The following is a 23,227-nucleotide window of genomic DNA, read 5'->3' on the forward strand; positions in this document are numbered from 1 at the left end:
CTTTGTCTTCAAACTGCTCCTCCTTTTGGAGGATTAATAAACTCTGAGAAGTCATCATAAAATTGCTTGAAATATCACTCTCTGAGGACATGCCAAGGTATGCAGAACTGTCTATCTAGCAGTTCTCTGGAGAGTTAAGTTCCCTTTTAAAACTATAGCAATACGTTTTAAAAAGAACAGGAGTCAGACCTATGCAGTGCATTTACACTATGAGTAAAACCAATGCCAAGCTCCATCTATGACTGCATTTTCAATGGGTCATTTTTTTTACATTTGCTCACTCTGCAGACACAAAGAACGAGACACTTGCAACATGAAAAGCTTTTCTGCATTTAAAAGATAGTTGCTGCTTGCATGTGCCAGCTACCTTTCCTTCCTCTCATGTGATTGCAGTTAACAGGAGTAATTTGTGCTGGGTGAAGTCTGTACATAACATGGACACCCAAGTCTTTCAAACCCATGACATCAACTTCTGTTTTAAAAGCTATTTATCTGTTTGCTTTGTGTGGAGCTGCAGTTATATAATTTTCTCTACTGCTACTCATTTTTTCTCTGCATTTCAAATCTAAATTGTTCAGTAAATATAATCCATAAGAAAAGATTTATCTTCTGTCTTCAGCAAAGGCATTATTCAGGTTTATTTGTGGCAGACATTCTTAGTACTGCATAACAATGTCTATAAAAATCAGAACTTTCGTTTAAGCTTTCATAGATCCATACAGTGGTGATGGACTACATTCTTACCTCTCTTTTACAATATCTGCTACAGTAGTTTTATGTTTAAAATGGTATTGTCTTATCCTTTTCTTTGTAAGCACTCCAAAATCGGAAAAAATCTCACAACACAGAAAGGAAAGGTGTCACAATATTACCTTCTTCACAGTTTTCTCCTTTATAGCCAACAGAACAGACACAGTTCCCTTCGATGCAGGAACCATGACCTCCACACGAGGGATCAATACACTGGCTGATGGGTACATCACATTCTGGACCTTTCCAGCCACTGTAGCATAAGCAGGTTCCTTTTGAGTATTGACCATTGCCACTGCACAGTACCGGGCAGGCAGCTGGAAAATTGAACAAAAGAAAAACAGCACATGGGGTCAGAAAAGTATTCCTGTAAAAGAGCATTAAAAATCCATTACCAAATACTTATACATACACACAAGTATCTTAATTAGCTGGAAAAATCTAAGCTAACTTGTAGCACTTCAGCTCTTCACAAAGAAACTCTTTGAGTACTTCTTAACAAAGCATGCATGTGTTGGGCATTCTGAGAGTACAACTGCTATTCTTTACAATCTATTGATGATGTCTGGGATAACTAACGAGGCAGTGTGAACAGACTTGATTCTGACATTATTCTGCCTGGTTCCATTAGGTAACATCCAGTTTTCACAGACGGCAGAACACAATCCCCAAAACACGTTCATATATAGCATCTTTCTTCTCTCACAACATTTTTAAATATAGTGTGTTCCAAAATTTCTAAGACCCTACGACTTGTTTTTCCCACATAAGGATCTTGAACACAGAAATAACACAAGCTTTCGTTTTTATCTACAACAAATGCACGCTGTCACCAATATAACTGCCTAATCTTCTCTTCCCAGAGTGACTATTTCTTCCCTGGGTGTATTGGCAAGAAACTACTGTTAACTCCTATCCCTTCCTGCTGTATTATTAAAGGGATAAGAATTTCTGAGCTAGTATTAAGGATTAATTATGCAAATGAAGAGAAGTCTAGGAACAATAAAGGTGGACAGCAGATTTTGGATACCAGATGTTGTACATACGCAGAACAGTGGAAAGCAATAAGTCGTTTATTAAAACCATTAATACATAAATGTTACACTGAGGCATTTTTCCACACCTATACGCCGATGACTTCCATGAAAACATGGCAGCCAGTGAACTTACATGCCTGCCAAAGACAATATATGGTCACCAGCCAAAGAAATGGAAAAAATAAAGGAGTAAAAGAAAACAGAACTAATGAAGTGTATCTCTGATAAGAGGTACACTTGTGCACTCTTTTTTGATAAAGTTTGATAAAGTCTACAAAGTATTTCCCCATCTTTTCACCTTTCAAAGCAATTAGAAACTAATGGCTACTTCTACAGTACCAAAAATATACTTCAAAACTACTATTAATCATTAAAAGGTCTTACTGTCCCTTTTGCTTCTATTACCCTGTTAACCTGAATGATCAAGAAGAAGCAAGTAATTGATTTTCTACAAAGAAGCATATAATTGTCCTGTTGTATGACTTCTCCACTGTCTAGCAAACCTTATTAATCTGAGCAGCCCACTGATCTGCTGCAAATACACATTTGAAAAGGGTTTCTTTTCCAAGAATTTTCTTATTTGAAACAGAAAAAAAAATAGACAAATATATATTCAGATTTGTAACCTTAGTTTTTAACTAAAATTTGCAGTGCTGAGAATTATTTCATTTAGGACTGCAAGTTGATTAGCAATATATCACTTGCATAGCACGTTTTAATCTATTTTTTTCTACAAGGAAGTAACAACAAAATCAATATGTTGAGGTTGGATGGCTTGCCCTCCCTTCACTGTCTTAGCGCCATATGATCAATCCTTTGGTAGAAGCAGCAACAGCATTTCTCTGAGTATTTTTAATCTTGCTTAATTTTTTTCTCCTTCACTCCAAAACTGATACAAATACAAATAAAATTTAATTTTCAGAAGCAGTTTTCAGATTTCAGACATGATGTATGCTTCTAAGAAGTGCTTTACTGTGTTACATTAAAAAGTTTACACTACACTTTCAACTTCTGTTTTTTTCTACCTGGTTTCAGAATTACCTCTACTGAAACAGCTGGATTAAACTGCAATGCAGTCAAGCATACATCATGTGCACACTGCACTCTGAGTCACTCAGTTTTTAAAGGCTTTTGCAGGTCACCATGAAACATCCTTCCATAACATCCTTACACATTCAACCAGTAGCACTTTCACTACCATTCCACTTACTGTTCCTTCTGTCTTCAAGCATTACATCAGGGATTCTATCTTAGCCCCACAGCATGCACTGCTCTTCACAGCCTAGAATTCCTAACTGCTGCTATGGTAGGTCATGCAGGTGAGCTGTAAAGAATGGGATTATACTAGGATCACTTCCACTCCTGTAGATCTAAGGTGAATGAGCAGAAGGCATTTCTCACTCCCAAAGACCTGGAGTAATCATAATGAGAGCCCGGTCTGAGATATCACCTTCCATACCCTGACACTTTGTAGGGTCTCACCCTAACAGAAAACCTCTCTGTGAAATTTACACCTCTGAGCTCCTGTACATGGTGGTTAAGCCTGCAGCCCTACTGTTCAAGTTAACTACAGAATGAAGTACTACTGCTAGATGTATGTTCTCTATATGCTTCCAAGCCATTGAAGAGATTTGATGTTATTGTTATTAAAGGCTACTCAGTGTAGCTTCTCTGACTAAACTGGGATATGACAGCACATCTTGCTTCTGTCTATCAGCCTCAACACCACAGTTTTCTGTTCTGTAAACCTCTCCTTTGAAGTCAAAATTCAACTAAAGGCAATACATCTACTTGAGCAAGTTGTCTGCAAGACAGACAGAGAAGAAATAAATATACATCATTAGAAATCAATTAAACAAAAAAACAACTAACAAGTAGTTTAGATGGGATTATACAATAACATGCCAGCCATCTGTAAGATTACTTAGATTTATGTGCAAGGCAGGGAAAGAAGCAAACATTTGGCTACCATGGTCCAGTTAGAGAAACATATATCTGTCATTTGGAATGTGTCTATTGGAGGGCCATTTTCATTTCCCACTCCTGATCTAAATTTGCAGGGTTCAACTTCTGGGACACCAGAGATTATATGGCTGGACAGCAGCAGGATTACCAGATGGTGCTGGGCTGTGGAATAAAAGCTCCTACAGTAGTACTTTTCTCTTTCAGTGTTTCCTTGCTCTGTTCTTGGGCTTTAGGAATCTAAGTGAAGCTGAAAACCATGTTGTAGCTTTTCATTTCTCTTTTTGTGCTTCTACCAGGTCAGAGGGTTCACAAGACTATTTAGTGCTTGGCAAAGCTTCTCTATTACTTCAAAAGAAATCTGTCCTCAGTGATCTGAAGTTGAGGGATGCATTGCCAAGATGGTAGTGACACAAGAACTAAGTCTGGGCAAGTGAAATAATCTGTCACTTAATCTTAGAAATTAAAATTAATACAGTTAAGATTTAAGAAAAATGTAAGCAAGAGGTAGCAAGAAGCTGGTTTGTCACTGCTGTAGTAAACAGCTCTTCATTAATGTTTCTCCTCTGGGTTTATAGGTTGATTTAAGCGAGGAGCAGAGAATCAAGATGCTTCTGTGGAAAACAATAGCAGGCAGTCTACAAAGTGTTCTTTTGGGCTTATTTGCTAGGTCATACTGCTGAAGAGTGAAATCCAGAGCGCTCAAATCTTAATCTTCCAACAAGGTTGCCTCAATAAATGTCCAAACAACTCAGGAATCATCTGGAGTTCTGGTCTTCCAGGAGTGCTTATTTCCCCTATGCACAGTGGATAGCCTCTATTCCAGCACAGTCCTGGCTGCTCACAGCATGCTGGAGGAGTGTGAGGGAAGGAAAGGTTATAGAACAATCAATTTCTATCTAATTTCTGCAGGCAGATTACATTGTGCAACAACAACCATGTATTACACACCAGCACCAACAAAAAGTGGAGAGAAGTGTTACAAAGCACTGCAACACTCAAGTGAGATAAGCACAGAGGTACATCTCCTGCATCAAGCTGAAACAAGGACAACAGCTAACAACTCTGAATGTGGTTTTGGTGATGTGGTTCTGCCTTTTACCAATACTCAAACAAAACTGACTGGGTTCTTAACATTGCTGTCAGCCAATTTAATTACAGATAATGGATACTATAGGCCTTTGAGTTCTGTGGGATTCACAAATCTAAGAGCATGTACTGGACAGTGAAGACCAGCCAGAAACCTGTCTGAAAGTTCTCTCTTGAAGTATTCATTGGAAATTTTGGAGTAATGATAATATTCCTTGATGGATAAGAATAAATGGTTTGAGAACAGTCCACTACACATGGACTAGGAAGAGAGATTGTTAGGGATAATGCCCAAGTAGAAGGGCATCAAAAGCCATCATTGTGTCCAGTGACATTTATTACATAAGTACCCCAGCTGCAGTCCATGTACACTCTCCTTTCACCCACCCTGTGGTATTCACACATATGTACTCACCAGAGTTTTCTTCTAGAGCACGACAAGAAACCAGTAAAGGATATTTGAGGATCCAAACTTTTTGAAGCAGTTGCAGAACTTGGTTTAATTTAAAAGCTGCTTGGGTGAAAGGCCTTCCCCTGATACCTGAAGCTCCAAACTGGATGTGAAGAAAGAGGCCTGGCTTGGTTCTTGCTGCAGAGCAAATACTATCCTAGTGCAGAGAGTTCTGTACCATTAGGACCTAGGATGTCAGTTCTGTGGCAGCTTTCTTCCAGTTCCTCCTAATACAGGCAAACCTGTATACTTGTTTTGAAAGTTACGTGAATTTCTGGGCACACAAATACGCAGATCTGAAAGATTTTACAACTTGTGCCTGAACTGCTTCTCTGCCCTGGACTAGGTCATAAATAAGGTCCCTGCAATGCTCACATTTTGCGAGCAGTTCAGTACATTTACAAACACGGCAAAAGAAAGTTAGCTTCCTTTGTGCTATCTTCTGGCTTATTCAGAGCCCAGACAAGTTGCCAGCCATCACCTCATATCAAGTCAAAGCTCTTTAACATCTGCACCACAGAAATTTGTGGTAAGAAGCTCATGGCAGGAAGGTGAGAGGTGTCACTGGTCCAGGTGGACACGCTTAAATCAGGCCAGTGAGATGCTGTGCTGTTCAGTTAAGGATTGGAAAGGTTGTGTCCATAATGCTTGTAACCTTTGATTTTAAATATAAACCAGACTCCTCCTACTGCAAGTTGATTCACATAAAAGATGCAGTCAACTGTGTATTTACATGTAAGGAGAATCGGGCCTGAGTGCTGGAGTGCCATTTTAAGGCTTCACTAACAGAGCACTTAAACATAGCCTAAAGTCCCCTTATATTAAGTTGTGCTTTGCTTCAATAACCACCAGGAAACGCAGTGAAGTCCAGCACAGAACGAACTTCTAACCAAGGATCTCAGAGCAGACATTTTGGGTGCAATCTCTCTAGGAGATAACTAATTCAGATTTTTGTACTGGCTCACATTTGGACTTCCTTTTAGAGGAGATTAAGCTGTTGCAGTATTATAAATGATTTTGCAAATATGTAAGAAAAATAGATTACTGTTTATCAGAGGCTAATCTGAAGCCAACAAATGCATTTCAAATCAGCTCCAAACTTGAGCAGTAATACAGGAAAGATACAAATCTGATGTCATCTACTGTTCCAAATACCTAAAAAATATCTGCAAAGTCACACTGTATTGGCATGCTTCTCTTTTTGGTCTTCACCTTGGTAACCAATATGGAGTATTTCATCTAAAAATGCTACCTTGTGTTCCAAGGACAAACAAGGTGAATACATAAGCAGGTGAAGATGAATTTTATTGATAGTAGAGCTGAGTCCTACAACTAAACAACTACAAGTCCTACAACTTAAAGTCTGTACTAGTGGTAGATTCACTCCAAGAGCCACAAACAAGTTTTCTTTTGCCTACAGTCCATCTCCTGAAGTTAGATCTAGTTAGATATCAACAAGCTTATTTCTGAATAGCTTAAAATCCACAAAACCATGGAAACCAAAGGAACAGCAAACACCTGGCATTTAGAAAATCAGCCCAGTTGCTTAAGATGATAATATTGGACAACCTGACTGAAAATGACAGCTCTAGAATTATCATTAGTATTGTTGTAAACAAAACAGTACTGAAACGTTAAAACCATCACATACACCTCGTTACATAAAATGTCTGAGATATTTCTAAAATTTAAGAGACATCAGGTATGCAAGCATTTTCATTTGTGATTTAAAAATACAACTTCTGTCTGACAACTTCACCTTTTCTATTTTATCTTTAAACCTATTTTAACCAGCTTAGTGCACAGTTTACTTGTCAGCAGGCCTACTACTTTTTGTTGAAGTCCATTTACAGATATGAGAATCTGACAAAGCTTCTAGGACCACCTTGTGGTTTATGCTATTCCACTTTTACTCACTGATGCTACTTCCAAGCCACTTTCTTACTATGAAGCTTTATGAAGCTCCCAAACTCCTCAAGCTTTACTCAAATAAAATAGTTCTGGAATGGGAGCTGGAATGAATCCTGCCCATCTGTTCTGTATGCCTCACAAGCATTCAGGAAGAATGGTGCTGACTGCCATACCTGCTCTTTCAAGATTGCTAACTTCAGTCAGGCTGAAAAAGAACAGTGACAACTAACAAGACCTAGAATATCTTGCAGCTTGCTCTAGGACAGGCGTGTCCAATCCACAGCACTGGACAAGCTGGCAACGTGGCCCCACAACATTGTAAACTTTTAACATGATTATGTGATTTCCAGCAGTATTTTTCATGAGCTGATTGCATGTAGCTTTAGCACAGACTGAACAGGCCATTATGGAGCACTGGAGAGGGGAGGGTGCAGTGCAGCACTGACTGTTAACATGTTCACTGCAAAAGAAATATCCAGAATACACATGCAGTGCTGACAAGTTCTCTAGTTTTCAATGACTCAAATAGTTCACAAAAAGTGTAAAATAATTTGTGACATATTTTTAATTAATTTTGCAACAAGCATTTGATTAATGTTTCACAAAAAGCAAGGTCAAATGTTCTGTTAGTTTTATGTTTGTGCTGTCCTGCTTTCTTTATGTTTATATATATACATTAAAAAAGAAGCTTTGTTATTTATATATTATAACTATATTATGTACATTACATGTGGCCTAAGACAATTCTTCTTCACTCATGGTGGTCCAGGCAAGCCAAAAGGGTGGATGCCCGTGCCTGAGGACTTTCTGCACTGCCAACTAGAAGTTGCTTGGAAGTCAGTTTGTAGAAATAGACCCAGGAGCAGGAGAACGAACACACGAGTGTCATACATGACACCATACAAAGCTTATAAGTTGCTTCTCAAAACTGTTTACTTTGACCACAAAACCACAAAATTTAGATTATTTAACAGGATTATTCTCCATGCTTGTAAACACTGTGGCAGAATCAGGAAGAAATGTATAGCACCTCCCAGCAGTCATGCTCTGCAGTCCCTACCTCAGTTGCCCAGATCTGAGCCTTGCAATGCTCCCTTATCTAGCTCTGTCAAACTGCACATTAGTTAGCAAGAGTGAGATTCGCAGAAGAATTTCCAGAAGGACAAAAAACCCATCAGGTGTGTCAAATCTCTGACATTCAGAAACCATTTGGGGAAAGCAGCACACGCTGACTTAAGCACTAAAGTATGGATGCTTTAATTAATCCGGGGTGAATTTAATTGCTTTAGTTAAGTGGAAATCGGGTTAAAAATGATGCAGAGCATGCTGGGGTGTGTTAAAAACATGACATATGAGTTGGATGAATCGATAAATTAAAAGCGCACAGATGTTTTAATTAAACCCAGGAAAGTTAACGAAGATCACTAGAGACTTTTAAGCCTATGATTAATTCAATTCATTTAAAATACCTGTAGAGATATGGGGATGCCTCCATTTTGAGAGTTATAGAAGATCTCAATCGATAAGTACTTAAAAGCTGTTCTACAAAAAAAAAAAAAAAAAAAAGAGGCAGGATTTTTATAGACCTGATTGAACAGCAATAATTGTACAGTGAATATTTACATTCTCCTGAACACTCTTCCTTGACCAAAATTTATAAAAAATGTCATAGCTTTTCTCATTACCTTCAGTGTGCATCCTTATATGCCAAAAAGAAAACACTTGGTGTACCTTCCTGTGTCGCTTTACAAAGGACCCATTATAATTAGGTATTGCCTTTGTTTACAATTATTACAAAAATCTATGCAAGAAATACAAATGTTTCTTCCTACACTACTTAGAAAAACATGGACAACATGAACTACTATGTGTTCTGAGTATCAGTTTTCAGAATCACAGCATATTTAAATGTCTCCTTGAGACTGGTCACTTGGTCCTTGCTTTATGCATAGAGTCTTACAATAATGCAGACAACAATGCACAGTAAGAATAAAAATTAAGCAACTGTCAGATCTATTTGAACAAATTTAGCAGTGGACTGCAAAGCCTGTAGCTCCATTACCACTAACATGAAGATGGTCTTGAAGATTAACCGGCCATCAAGAAAGACCTAAGTTTTAGTTCTCTAAAGATATTGGAGTTCTAAATGGTTGGAGAAGATCACTGTGTGTTCTCACTGCTAAAGCTACAGCTAAACATAAAAATAATAATAATAATAATGAAGTGGTATAAAGCAGACTACAAATTGGAGAGAGAGAGAGAAAAGAGGATATTTCAGTTCACCTGAACACTCAAAAGATCAGCAAGATGTGTCAGGCTTCAAACTGTCTTGTGGACATTCTCTTGTCAGTACATTCTGAATTTGACACTGTCAACCTGTCTGTTCTTCCTCTGCTATTACTGAAGCTACTGAAGCCCTGCAACAATCACCATCTATGCTGAAGAAAAGATTGTAGCTCTCCATGCAGCACACTAAGATCATTGGCGAGATTTTCGGCTATTCCAGTTAGGAATCTCCTCGTAAACAGAGAACTTCCCTGTAAATGCAGCCCAACAGACATGCATGGCTCTTCGTAGGCATAAATGCACTCAATGAAATGGGAGTCATTATGATCTATTGCTCTGATCTATTGAAGAGAGAACATATCTGATCAGTTTGACATAAATTCTGTTCTAAAATAAAGGGAAAAAAACACAACAAGAACCACCAAAGAACAGTACCCTGGAATCTATTTTTTTTTCCACTGGGAACTAGTAACACTCTGCTTTAGATGTAACTAGTGAAGCTGACCCAACTACAAAAATGGACAGAGAGATAAAAACTACTTTGTACCAAGAGGTGGCAACAGGTGTTGGGCTAGGCTACTGTCATAGACAAGCATGTGGCTCTTCATTTGCTCGTGTGATAACTCTGACCCTGGGAAAACTGAGGAGGAAGGAAAACTAGCTTAGATGTTTCAGTGGCAATCTCAGTGGAAAGAAGCTGGGAGAAGTCTAAGAGATGAAGCTTCAAGCTCTCAAAAGGCAGCAGCAAGGAGAACCAACACACATGAGAATTATGCTTCCAAACGTGTGTTGTGACTCAGAGAAGCACAAACAATACGCACATCATTTTATACATATAAAAAAAGAAGTTTAAAGTGAAACATTGAAGAAAATTTTTCTGACATTTTATGAAATTTGAAATTAAAGAACTGGTCCTATCCATACTTCTGTGGTAATAGTTTTGCTTTGACTAAATAAATGTAGGACTGCACCTAAATAATGAGGCAAATGGTGTACTTAAAATCCAGACTGCTTTGGTTTCATTCTAGTTTCTGCTACTTGCATTATAAAATTTAACAGAAAAGATTTTAATAATAATATGATTAACTACATAGTTCCACATGGACTACAAATAAACATCTGAGATCTTGCTACATTTGAATTAGAAACGTATCTGTTTTCCTGAGAGAGCTAATGGGGATGACAACTAGCTAAACTTCATTCATTCCTCTTGGATATGGTCTAAATATAGGAAGAAATCTATATTAACTGGTTCAAATCTAGATACAATATAGGTATGAAAGCACCTAAAAGTCAAGTATACTGAAATCTGAAGCTGTGCCTCAGGGCCATGTCTGTTACTCAGGGACAGAAAGTGCATAAGGTCTCTTAACAGCTGTATTTCCATAACGTGATTTGCAAGTACTTGATCATAGCTGCTTCAGTGACATTTACCATCATCACAAGGACTCCAAAGTTGATGCCAACACAAGTGCAAAGACAAACTCTTAAAACTTAATGAAATAAAAAAAAAAAAAGTCAGTACACATCCATAGAGACAAAGTGATCTAACAGCAGAAAGTAGACTGCAACACAATTAAATAAACTAACCAAATAAACACCAAAAGAAATTAACAAAGCATACATCATGAGCACAATTCCACTCAGCAGAGCATAGTTAGAGCAGAGAGATTCTTAGTCTTCAAATGGAAGCAGTGTAAGTTTGGAAGAAGAATTTCTGGTTTGCCAGAAACTATAACCCACAATGGTATGCATCCTGCATGTATTCATATGCCTGTCCAACTCCATGCTGTGCTGCCAGTCTTTAGAAAATGTCTATTTATTGGAATTGCACTGAAACAGAACATATTTGTGCAAACAGATGTGCTGCTGCTGCATACGTACAAGAAGGGAAGAAAAATAAAATGAAGTAACTGACAATAGAGTGGGTTTTGAAACTGCAGTTACAGATGAAAGCCAGAAACCCAGCTTTTAATGAACATGAAAATATTACTATAATTAATAGTTAATAATGAATACTACTATAATGCTGCTGCAGGAAAATTCAGCAAGGTTTTCCTGTGTTTCCTACAATTTCAGGTGTGGACACAAGCAATACAATATTCCTTATCGTACTAACAACACTCTCGGTTCCAGATTTCAGACCTTGGTTACAGTATTGTTTGGTGCTGTGTCTTTGGTCTCTGAATGTCTACAAGTTGTGTAATGAGCAATGCTATAAAGCAGCATTAGCCCTCACTGGAACCAGTTATACTTTCACACACACTTCCTTTTATCAGTCACATTTTGTGCACGAGTGGTGTTTGCAACCTCTCTGCTTCTAAATAACAGAAGTATTCTGACTTGGCATTATCTGGGACCAGCTCTTCTGTAGATAGAGCCTTAATAATCCTGAATTCAAGGCTAGATTCAGCAGAAAAGCTTTAAGAGCAATGAAGAATGAATATTTGGCATGCTGAAAACTGTGTTTTTAAAAAATCTATTTTCTCTAAGTTTATATAGCTAAGTATTCTCTAAGTTTATAAGCTAAAAGTAGCTCCTGGGATCTGCTTCAATATTCTCTCACAAAGAATGCAAGTGGTACAAAGCAGCAATTTCTAGTCCTGTGCTGGGAGTACCTGAGTACTCCCAGGTCACCAGGCTCTAGCAAACATCTGCTAATCCTCACATTTAATCTGCAGTGTACAATTTGGACACGTGCACATTCTTAAAGAGTAATTAAATGCTAGGGTGCTTAATGACCTGTGTTGTAACAGAAAGTGAACAAGACACCTGTATGCAAAATTTAGGTGTTCAGACATTCCAATCCTTTATATATATATATATATATATATATATATATATATATATATAATCTTCAACTGAGTTTATGAGAATCGATAAGGAAAGCTGAAGGCCAGAAACAGCTGCTCCTGTTCTCCTCTTCTTGTCACATTACTGACTGCCTACCTCAAACCCCTTAGGAGTCATGACCATTAAACAATCAGACAGAGCTCAGCCTGGAACCCCTTCCATTCTTGGCTCCTGTTTAAATTGCCAATTAGAAAGTATCAGAGTGGTGGATTTTGAGCTACATGTACCATTTCCTGCAGGAGAGCTAGAACTGATAGAGAGCAGTGACTGTCAATCATTGTCAAAATAGGTTATACGTCCAGTGATTTATTCTGTAATTATTTTAGGCACAGTTAACAGCACAGAACTCTTTTCAGAGCATACTGCAGCTATGTAAAACTACGGAATCTGAGGGCATACAGGACAAGCACTGCCCTGTACACAGAACTCCTTGGAAGCCGACCAAGAACATAATCAGTTTGCCAGAAATGAAAAATGTCTTCTAATAAAAAATTAGACTGGGAAAAGGAGACGGAAATTTATAACAAAGGGACTTTAAGGTACTGAATCAAAAGAGATGGGAACTGCTGGAGAGGAACACTGCCAAGACAGACTTGTGTGAGCATCAGAATGACACCTCCATCCCTGAGCGAGACATGGGGGCAGGCTGGGCTCTGGCAGCAGTGGCACGCACGTGGTTGGTGCACACACACAAACACACAGCAAAATCAAGACTAATCCCACCCAGAAAGAGATACTAAAAAAGATGCTGGACACACTGGAGTTTGTCAGCTGCAAGAAAGGAGGAGAGGCGTGTGTGGGTGACAAGTCATGAAAGCAGTATTTCTAAAGGGAAGCACACAATTTTTTGTTTCATTTGTACAGTGCTGGTGGTGAGACACACAACGATTACGAACACATTAAATGTTTGCCAATAATGTTACAGCTCTGATTTCTGGTTTCTCTCCAACCAACCAGTTCTCAGCCCTCCGCTTTTCTCTCCCTATTGCTCTGGACTAAGACATTGCTGTCTGTCACTCAGGTTGCTCATCTGGATGACTTTTGTGACTCACCCATTCCCTCACCTCACACTCAAGCTTTGTCCAAGTCCTACAGATTTCTTCTGCATTGCATCTGTTTGTAAGAATTTTTATGTTAGCTTTTAGCAAACTAAAATCCTCTTCTACAGCATGGATAAATTCAGCCTTTTCTGTTCCTGCCTGTGTATAACACTACTGCTGTGTGCTCTCTCCTGTGCAGGCACCATTTTCCCTGCATTACCGACAGGACATCTATTTGCCTTTATCCCTCTTTGAAATTGCTTTTTAACCAGTGTTCCCAAAAAGTAACTACAGTCACACTGCTAGTATTTTATAACACTGCCTATCACTTTTTTTTTTCATTATATTGCAACATATGCCACTTGGTTGCCATTTATTCCCTTTAAACTCACACTGACATCATAAGTTCTTGAAGGGAGGCACTGCTTTTATTTAGTACAGGGCTTGTGTAGCCCTAACCACAACAGATTAGCTTGAACAAGTAGCAGTTCTCATGACAAGCCCTCTTTTACATTGCATTACAACATCTTTCCTGTATTACTGTTTGTCTTTTCTCTGCAAAACTGAACTGTTCTGGTGTACCATCTTGTTTAACCTATTTCCTTGCCTATTACCTTTCATTCTCTAAGTTTGCTGCTATTCACTTGAATAATACAAACACACTCACCCAGTTTGACTGTGCCCTGGAAGACCCATAGTGCTGCCTGACCATGGGTCCCATGTTTTCTGTCAGCCTACACAGCCTGTGCAGGACAGGCAAAGGGGAAATGCTGTTCCGTACAAAGCTCTCACCTTTTCCTCCCAAGCCCAGTGGTCTTCTGTCTGCTTTTGCTATTTTCAGTTCCTAGAATTCTGAGCCAAGCTATGAAGGCAAATGTTTTCACTGCTCACACAGAGAGGAGATACTAATTGCTGTGCATTAACAGCGTGTGCTGGACAGCATTCATTCATGTTGGCCACATGTTCTACAGCAATGAATTGAGTATGGAATTATTCAGAAATACACACTCTGAAATTCATTATTCCCCCTCAGTGATCACTCCCAGAACCTCTTATGCCACTGGATATTTGTTCTGGACATGGCATCAAGAATAGTTGCAAGTAGAGTATTCAGTATTCAAAAAACTTTTCCCTTATGCACCTACTAAGATTTTACTGCCCAAGTAATATGGCCCTGAATAACCTGAGAGCAAGAAGAGTCTCCAGTAACTAAAAATAGTTTTCCAATACCAGCTTAGAAGAAGCAAGCGTTGTTTTATTATTTTTTTTTCTAGCAATTATACATTACTTACCTAGTAATTGAGGACTTTGAATATTTTCACACATAAGTTAACCATACAAACAACAAAGAAAACAGCAGTGGTAGGAATTCTTATCATGGTTTGGGCAATCATCAGAAACAGCAAACGCATTACACTAGATTTTAAAAAAGATAGACTACACTTTACAGCTTAGCAACTATTTCAAACTAAATAGACGTCGCAAAAGAAATAAAAAGAAAATTTAAAAACCTACCCTTCTTTTTATACTTATTAAAGTGGCGCCGTCCTTTGCCAGTAAGCCAAAAACAAACAGAATGAAAATAAAATAATGAAAAACCCACACAAGGAGAACAGGAAAAGAAACTGAGTATAACATAAATCTAAGTCATTAGAGTTCTTAAAATCAGATTAAAGCGTCAACTGATCAAACATGGTTTTAAAAATCCAAAAGCCTTCACTTTATTTAGATTAAAATATTAAACGTTTCTTATTGCATTGCATAACCAACAGTATCAACTGAATGACAACTTCATGGCAGCTGGCAAGCTACTCAGTTCATGTTTGTTCCTGTTTACAGATCACGCACCAACTCTTAGCATGCTATGCTCATTGTATTAATGTAGCAACCCCATGTGACGGTACTTGTTTCACCTTTTCCGTTTAGATAAATATGCTTATGATATAAATGCTAGAATTTTAAAATACACAATCAAAAGTGTCTCTGAGCACATTTATAAAACTGTAGATAATGGTGTCCTTCAAGTGTTTTGGTTAAAGGAGTGGAAGAGTTGTATGACCTCCAGAATATCATGAGATGAAATGAAATTACAGCCACTTCACTTCTGTGACACTGAACTCTACAAATGGTGCAAAGCAGGACACAATGAAGGATGCCAGCTTGCAGATTTACCACAAGACTGGGCAGTTACAAGACCAAACTATTAGTAGACATTAACAGTGGAACACCAAGTAAGGAGGACATCTTTGATACACCTGGGTGGGTATGTCATGGAAATTACAGAAAAACAGAAATGAATATAAAGAAGTGAAAACACACCAAGCCAAAAAAATAGCTGCAAGTCTGATTGTTTAATCAATCTTTGGCCGTTGTATCCCTTTTTAACAATGACTTCTACAATTACTTATGCACAAGAGGTTCCCCACTGTGCAGTTCAATTTACAGCAAATCTTCCACTGGCTTTAACCATGCACAATTTCTAGATCAGGATACATCTCTATCCTTTGAATTATCTTTTGATTATGAGACTTTCCTTTTCTTTAAATGTCATATTTTAACCATATGAGATTAAAATATATCACCTTTCCTGTGTGTTAGATGAAATTCTTAATCAGGCTAAACTCTACATGATTACAAAGGGAATCTTGTCTGAGCAAGGCTGAAGTGAGCCTGTAGAGACTGGCTACCTGAGAATAAATTACTTCCACAGATAAGGTTGAGAATTAAAGCCCTAAGTATTTGGCAGAAGTGTTTGGCAGAGTGAAATTTATTCTACTTCAATCAAGGCATGAAAGGGTATTTCAACCTGTGCACTGGGCCAAAAGTTCAGCTCTTTCTAATGATTTTTGTGGTAGCTTGCTGGAGCTATTGGATCTGAAGTCAAATCTGTGCTCTCTCATATATTCCTTTCAGTTTAATCTCCTAGGTCTACATGGATCGGGTAAAGTAACAGAGAGAGTAACAGCGCACTGTCTGCAAAGCATGCAGATGATTCCCCTCACGATTCACTGCCTTTGATATCCTCAAAATCACCATTGCAAGCAGCGATTACCTAGTAGAAAGAATCACATTGCACATCTTCCAAGCTCAGGTTTTGCCCTGTGTGAACCTCTCAGGCTGCTGTGCTATGGCATGAAGCAAGTTATCAGCTTTTTAAGGAGCTTGTTCACTTTTTCCCCACATTTCCCTATCTGGGTCTTCCTTCATCTTACAGAGGAGAACTGAGACATGAAAAGATGTGTTGCCAGGAATACAGCAAAAAAATATCAGATGGAAAGAAAAATAATTATCTTTCTGTACACGCTACTGCTAAAATATAATGTAACACTACAGAAAATACATGATAAATGTATTCAAACATTTAATATGCTGCAGTAGATTTAATTTCTATCTCGTTTTAATGCGCTTCTATTCAATCTCGATTTTGATTTCTATCTTCTGAAACTGCTCTCACATATAATCAGCATTCCAACACGCTAAATAACCTGTAGACACAAGCACAGGTCTGACACTGGTGAGGCATACAGCCCTTTACACATTTAATCGGCCTCACACTTCTGGGTATGTCCTATAGTGTGTAGATGAGCAGCTATGTGCTTGCATATACGCAGAATATATCCATTTTGTTATGTTCTGTCATGTTTTAGGCTTCTTTGTTCTTTAGAAATACCCTGATGTCTGATAAGAAAACAGTAAAAGAGGTGAAAAAAGCTTCCACAAAACCTGCTTTTGAGGAGGGAGAGACAATGCAACGGACACAGCGGGAGCCAGAGGGAACATTTTGAGGAGCTGTGGAAACCTGACAGATAGTTGGGCAAGTACTCTATAAAAAAATACTCATTGATGTAGTTTGGATAGACTATTTCCTAGCACAAACATAGAATACAGCATTACACAGAGGTTCGGTACACAAAGCTGGAACTTTCCACAACTTAAAATGCAAATGAATTGATTTAAGGGCCATGTATGTGTAGGGAGTGGCAGTGAAGCACACAGTCACTACATGCATACTTGAACAGGTTAACACCACAGAAACGCTTATAGCAGCCAGTGCGTATTTAGAGCACACAGTTTCACACAGTTTATTTTGTAATACACAGATGTTGACTACATATTTGCCAAGGGTCTTAATCTCTCAGGTAATCCAATCACATGCACGTTTTAAAATGAGTCAGGCTAGCACTGAGATACCATTAGCTTCCCAAGATCCTTGGGGTCTTTTTTTTTTTCTTTTTTTTTTTTCTTTTCCTCCTAATGGGACACCTCAGAGACACAAAATAGAACTTACTCCCTCCAGTATGGCTATAACAGCTAATAAAGGAGTATTTCTTAGACAGGCACAGGTATGCCAGGTGCCATCCTACTGCATCAATAGAAGAGTTGGGGCCACAAGGAACTATCCTCACCACTGTATCATGATCTAACCAAAACCAAGCAATTTTATAATGCCATTCAAGGCATTTCAACAGCTTTTGAATGCCACACTTTCCACCTTTTAACTCTAACAACACTATTCCTGTGGAAAACAATGGTAAACAAATGATACTTACAGAGGGCCTAAAGCTACGTAAACTAAGGAAGCAAACTGTTACATGTTATGACTGTGCTCAGGAACATAGGGGAGGGAATTCAAGCAACCCACTGATTTTAGGCAACATATGCACCAATAGCTTTATAAAACAGAGGACCTCTTTTATGAATTTTTCCCCTACAAGAACTATCCCAAACTCTCAAGACTCAAGAAACGACTTATTTTAAGATTTTGCCAAGTTCTAGCTTCCTAAAAAGAAAAGGTGAACTTCCTTTTCTCAAAAGCAACTGCATATGCAAGAAAGCAACTATGTACTAGAAGTGCAGCACAGCCAAGCCAGAATTACATTACATTCTATTAATGAAGATTATCAGCCTTTTGTATACATTCAAATTAATAATTATCAGAAAGCACTGATGACAATTTGACCATTTTTACAGACAATAAAAAATTTTCTGCCATTTCTGCATGCTGCTTTTGAGAAAAAGAAGCTGTAGTTATGCAAGCACATCAGCAGTGTGGCACTACTTCCATCTGATCATATTTAACTAAGAGAACTAAGAAAAAAATGCATATTGATCTACTTGAATCTGGCTTGGATCCATGTTAACCAGTAGGCACCGTAGATCCATATACCTCAAAGACACACTGTGTTTATTTGTAAACACAGGAAAACAATACCTTTAGCACAATCTGCTCCATGAAATCCAGGAAAACAGTGGCAGACACCAGAAACACACTCGCCATTGCCATGACAATTACGAGGACAGTCTTGCACTGAATCTGAAATACAAACATCACAGCCACATTAATGACTTCCTATTTCATCTGGAAATTATTTGCTTAGTTTTTCATAACATTATTTTATCTTGTGGAGACTACTAAGTGGATAATTCAAGACACTCGGTAATAATATTAATAGCACAAATTTCAGGGGAAGCAAAAGTTACAACATTTCTGGCAGCATGAGAAAATGTAGAGAACTAGTGATAGCCTAAAGGTGGCACGTCTTTGAGCACCACCAGCACTCAAATTTACTGTGAGCACTCAAGTCCTTTGTTCAAACAGGCAGCCAAAACTGCTTCTTATGATCTTTATAGTTATATTTGAATTCATATTATATACCAAACATAAAACTTCAGCAGGAAAGCTGACAATCTCCCTATTGCAATTTGACTTTGATCTTGCACAACCACTGTTCCATGTGGAACCGATTATCCCAAGGACTCTATCTTTTCTTTCTACAGACATTCAAAGCTTCATTAAAAGCTGACAGAAATGTCTGCTGCACCTGACAAAGAACAGCTCTTTTGCTCCAGCAAACATTATCCTAAAAAAAGCCTGAAAAAGGTGAAAGTATCAATGCAAACGGGTGACAAAGAGGTCTGTAAAGCCAGAAGGCAAGGTTTAACATGGGGTTTAAGTAGCTGAAGTGCTGATGACTTTGATAATTGGGGAAGCATAAGCACACCAACCTGATGATAAAATTGCAGCTGTATCAAGCTGTATGTTTTCCACAATTTCTGTCATGACGTGGATGACACATGCATTGCTTCGCACAATATAAGTTGGACATTAAATACCAATTTTGAAATACATGCTTAAAATAATTTTCAACAGAAAGCTGTTGGATTTCAGAGGAATATGTTTTCAACACTGAATTATTGGAACAAAAATATAATTGGAATGCTGTTACTCCTCACTATTACTCCCTGTGGTTGTGGGTTGTGTGGTCCCAAATTAAATGTCAGACCCAGACATCAAACAAAGAGCAGCTGCAGGACACAGAAACTAAATTTTAGACTTGGAACTATAAGTACCATACAAAGTACTTTTCTGCCCAGCTAAACTAAAAAGAGGAAAAGGAGTCAAGCTTAACTATAAATCTAATATTACAGCTGCAGGACACTAAGTAAATAATAGTAATAATAATAAAATAATAATAAAGGGAAGCAAAATTTCAAACAGATGTCTTTAGTTTGGCCTCTTCAAATAATTCATGTAAGCAATGAAAAGGAGAAATGCAATGTCTAATGGACAAAAATATACATTTGTCTCATGAAGAAATTTGTCTATAGATTTATTCATAGTTTACCTTCATGGCACACAATTCTATGTAGTCAAAATCATGTCAAATTTACTATTGCCTGAGATTTAACATCATTTCTGTTATTTTTTCTTTTCTCACATCAGAGAAACTTTCATCTCTCTCAGATCTTTTGATTATGAAACGTCTGATACTGGATGTGTGTAGAATAACCTGTGAACTGGATAAAACACTATATTTTTCTCTGTATTTCAGTCCAATCACTATTATTGCACTATCATGTAGTCTACCTAACTATTAGACCTTTGATGCTCTTGACTAGCCAGCCCTTTTAAGGACAGCATATCATAGATGAAGAGTTTCTAAGAAGCCTCAGTAGTGACATGCCTAGACATAAGTACAGCTGTTTTTGAAGAAGTAGAAAATGCCACATGTGGGCAAATACACAAATATATATAACATAATGCATAGCACCTAATAACCCTTTCAAAACCACATATGAACTATGGAAACAACCTAATCTTAACTGAGATTAACAGAAACAATTATATTCCTAATGAATACCATAGTATTGGCTATCCTCCTCCACTCTTTGGGACTTCAGCTAGGAAACTCAATTTCATACTAAAAAAAAAAAAAAAGGAAAAAAAACCCAACATCGTATCATCAATCACACAAGCTGGATAAGACCTCCAATTATTTTTCATCAGGCTCAATAAGTTCAACTTCTTTCAATTTCTCTTTCTCAAAACTAAGAGAAATTACATATTATGCAATATAGTACCACTTAACACTACACCAGCCAGGACGGAATAGCATGTAGACTACCCCAGTTTTTTGATGTCTCTGTGACAAGACTTTCACAGCCCATGAACTGCTTCAGAGTTCAGCAAATGTCCTGACAAAGCTTGGAGAACCTATGCTCAGTTTGGCTTTCAACTAAATGGAAACCTACTCCTGTAACAAAACTGAAAGCTTCCCAGATATAGGTTGGATGCTCTTCTGGTCTTTATTCCATTACATTAAGATGATCCAGCACTATAAGTAGCTAGCTGTAATACAGCATATAACTGCTAAACAAACTAAATTAATCTCTGATGTGACTGCGGTCATAAGTTTCTTGTTCTATCTTTCTGCAAAGATTAAACAGCTCTATTATTGGATGCAGTGTCTTGTTGGATATCTGTTTACAGAAAAGGATCTTTAGAGAAGCAAATAGGTATAAAAAATGACTGTGATAAGGGAGAGGGGAACATTAACTGGGGAACTTAGACTGATCTTAGCTCTGACAGTTTTGTTTCTCAGAACTAACCTCAAGAAATATAGGCATGCAAAAATCTTAAAAGAGAAATGATGAAATTAAAATCAATACCCCATTGGACCCATTTGATATTAGTGTTAAGAAAAAACGCATAACACGAGGACAAAAAGGCTGATTACTAAAGACTGCAAGAGAGTACTATGACTTTAAGTATGGGAATGTATCAATAAAGAGAAGAAATGCTCAGCTTGCGGAAATACCTACCCAAAATAACTGTACTGAAGGAGACCACTTCTTTGTCCTTGCCATCATTGTAAAAAGCCAGGTGCCACAAACCCACATCCAAGTATTGAACAAACACAGCCTCATTCTGAACCAGAGTCTGAATACTTCGCCGTTCTCGTGGGGATTCCACCACACTCCATTTCTCTTTCCCATCCAACCGTTCCATGAAATCATACTGCAGGATGGGAAAAAGGAAAAACAAAAACAAAACAAAACAAAAAAACAAAACAAAACCCCAAACAAACAGACCAGGATACGGAATGATATCTCAAAATCTCACACAGTCTCATATTAAAAACATCATAAAATGGTATTTCTGGAAGACAGGTTAATATGAAGCTAATATCTACTGGGATATCTACACACAAATTTTGTGACTTTTCTTAAAAACCGACACAGAATTATGCATCATTTCTCTGCACAGGTGATTAGAAGTGCACATGCAGTATTTCTTGACTGATTGAGTTTTGAGAAAGAAGTTAAAATCAATGCTTTGACTCATCAGAAAATTCTAGGTTCCTACAGAGCTTTCAAAGCTGGAAAACTCAAACCTATGAGAGGGAATGCCCTTCCTAAGCAATCACCTGCCATAAGTAGTACAAGTATCTCAGTTGTACATTCAGACATAATTGAATGGACAACGCCAGAACGTGAAAACACACAGGAGAGCACAAACAAGAAACATGTCTGTGTAATGTAAGTTAGAACCAATAAAAACATCCTGTAAAAGTTGGACATCACAGAGCGGTTTGCTTACCTGAGTTTGTGTGCAGAACAATCGGGGTAAGTAGGATACAAAAACCAGAGGTAGCATGGAAAAGGAATAACACAAATCAGGCAGATGAAGGCACTGAACTTCTATTAAGGAAAACTGAGAATTTGTGTTTGGATGCTTTGGAAAATTACATTAATCTCTGTAAACAGATCAAGCAGAGCAAGGGATTATATAGAGTATAAGAGGGATGGCACCATTAACAGTATGAAACTAAAAAAAGAAAGAAAGAAATTTAAGATGAATGTCAGATAAGCTTCCCATCTATTAAGCTCAGTAATAGCCTCCCAGAGGAGATGCCACTGCATCACACAATTAAACAAAGACTAGAAGAAATATTGGTTAATCTACAATAGGGAATAACTCTGCATAGCAAAGCAGCTGCACCAGAAGTTCTAACAGTCTTTTTTTTTTTTTTTCTTCTATCTTTAACATGCGTGATTCTGGAGCTCTCAAGCTGATGCTATGCTCAGTTCACCAGCTCTCAGGGCCCTTATGTAAGGGAAGTCCTTAAAAAACAAGAAAAAATATCTTTTGATAGCTCTTTAACAAGTCCCCTATGAAAATACATCTCGTTTTAGACACATTTATCTTATCTATGAGTAGATAGAGACAGACATATCTAAAGAAAGAGATATGTTTGATAAAATATAGTAAAAGTACATGCTTGCTGGCCAGTAGTTTCATTGCACATCCTTCTGCTATCTCCAGCACGCACAGCCTGTGCTTGTGGCAGCTCTAAGAGACCATATGCATTCACTCAATTTCATTTTAAAAAGAAAACTGTTATCCTCCATCCAAAAAAAAATCCTAAGAGCTGTCTCGTACATTGAACTGCACTCCTTAACACTGAGTTCTAGCAAATAATACACAACATGCAATAAAATAATGAAGATTATTCCTTCTTTTAGAAGAGACAGAAAGTTGGATTGATTAATGAGTTAGTGACATA

General features: G+C 37.8%; 1 protein-coding gene across 6 annotated transcripts in view; it reads right to left on the bottom strand.

The window, feature by feature from the left end:
- Positions 1 to 23,227, bottom strand: part of TENM2 (teneurin transmembrane protein 2) — a 459,783-nt gene that overhangs the window by 80,131 nt on the left and 356,425 nt on the right. For 5 of the 6 annotated variants that reach the window (XM_065734485.1, XM_065734484.1, XM_065734483.1 and 2 more), the window contains 3 exons: positions 21,483 to 21,678; positions 18,592 to 18,693; positions 873 to 1,067 (listed from right to left, as the gene is read on the bottom strand). In XM_065734485.1, the coding sequence (XP_065590557.1) occupies positions 873 to 1,067; positions 18,592 to 18,693; positions 21,483 to 21,678 (493 nt within the window). Of the gene's footprint in view, positions 1 to 872; positions 1,068 to 14,894; positions 14,928 to 18,591; positions 18,694 to 21,482; positions 21,679 to 23,227 lie in introns of all 6 variants that reach the window. The other variant, XM_065734480.1, reaches the window with a different exon arrangement.

The sequence above is a fragment of the Cyrtonyx montezumae genome, unplaced genomic scaffold (assembly GCF_038088225.1).
Source record: "Cyrtonyx montezumae isolate F1298 unplaced genomic scaffold, pur_monq_1.0 scaffold_18, whole genome shotgun sequence".
Lineage (NCBI taxonomy): Eukaryota > Metazoa > Chordata > Aves > Galliformes > Odontophoridae > Cyrtonyx > Cyrtonyx montezumae.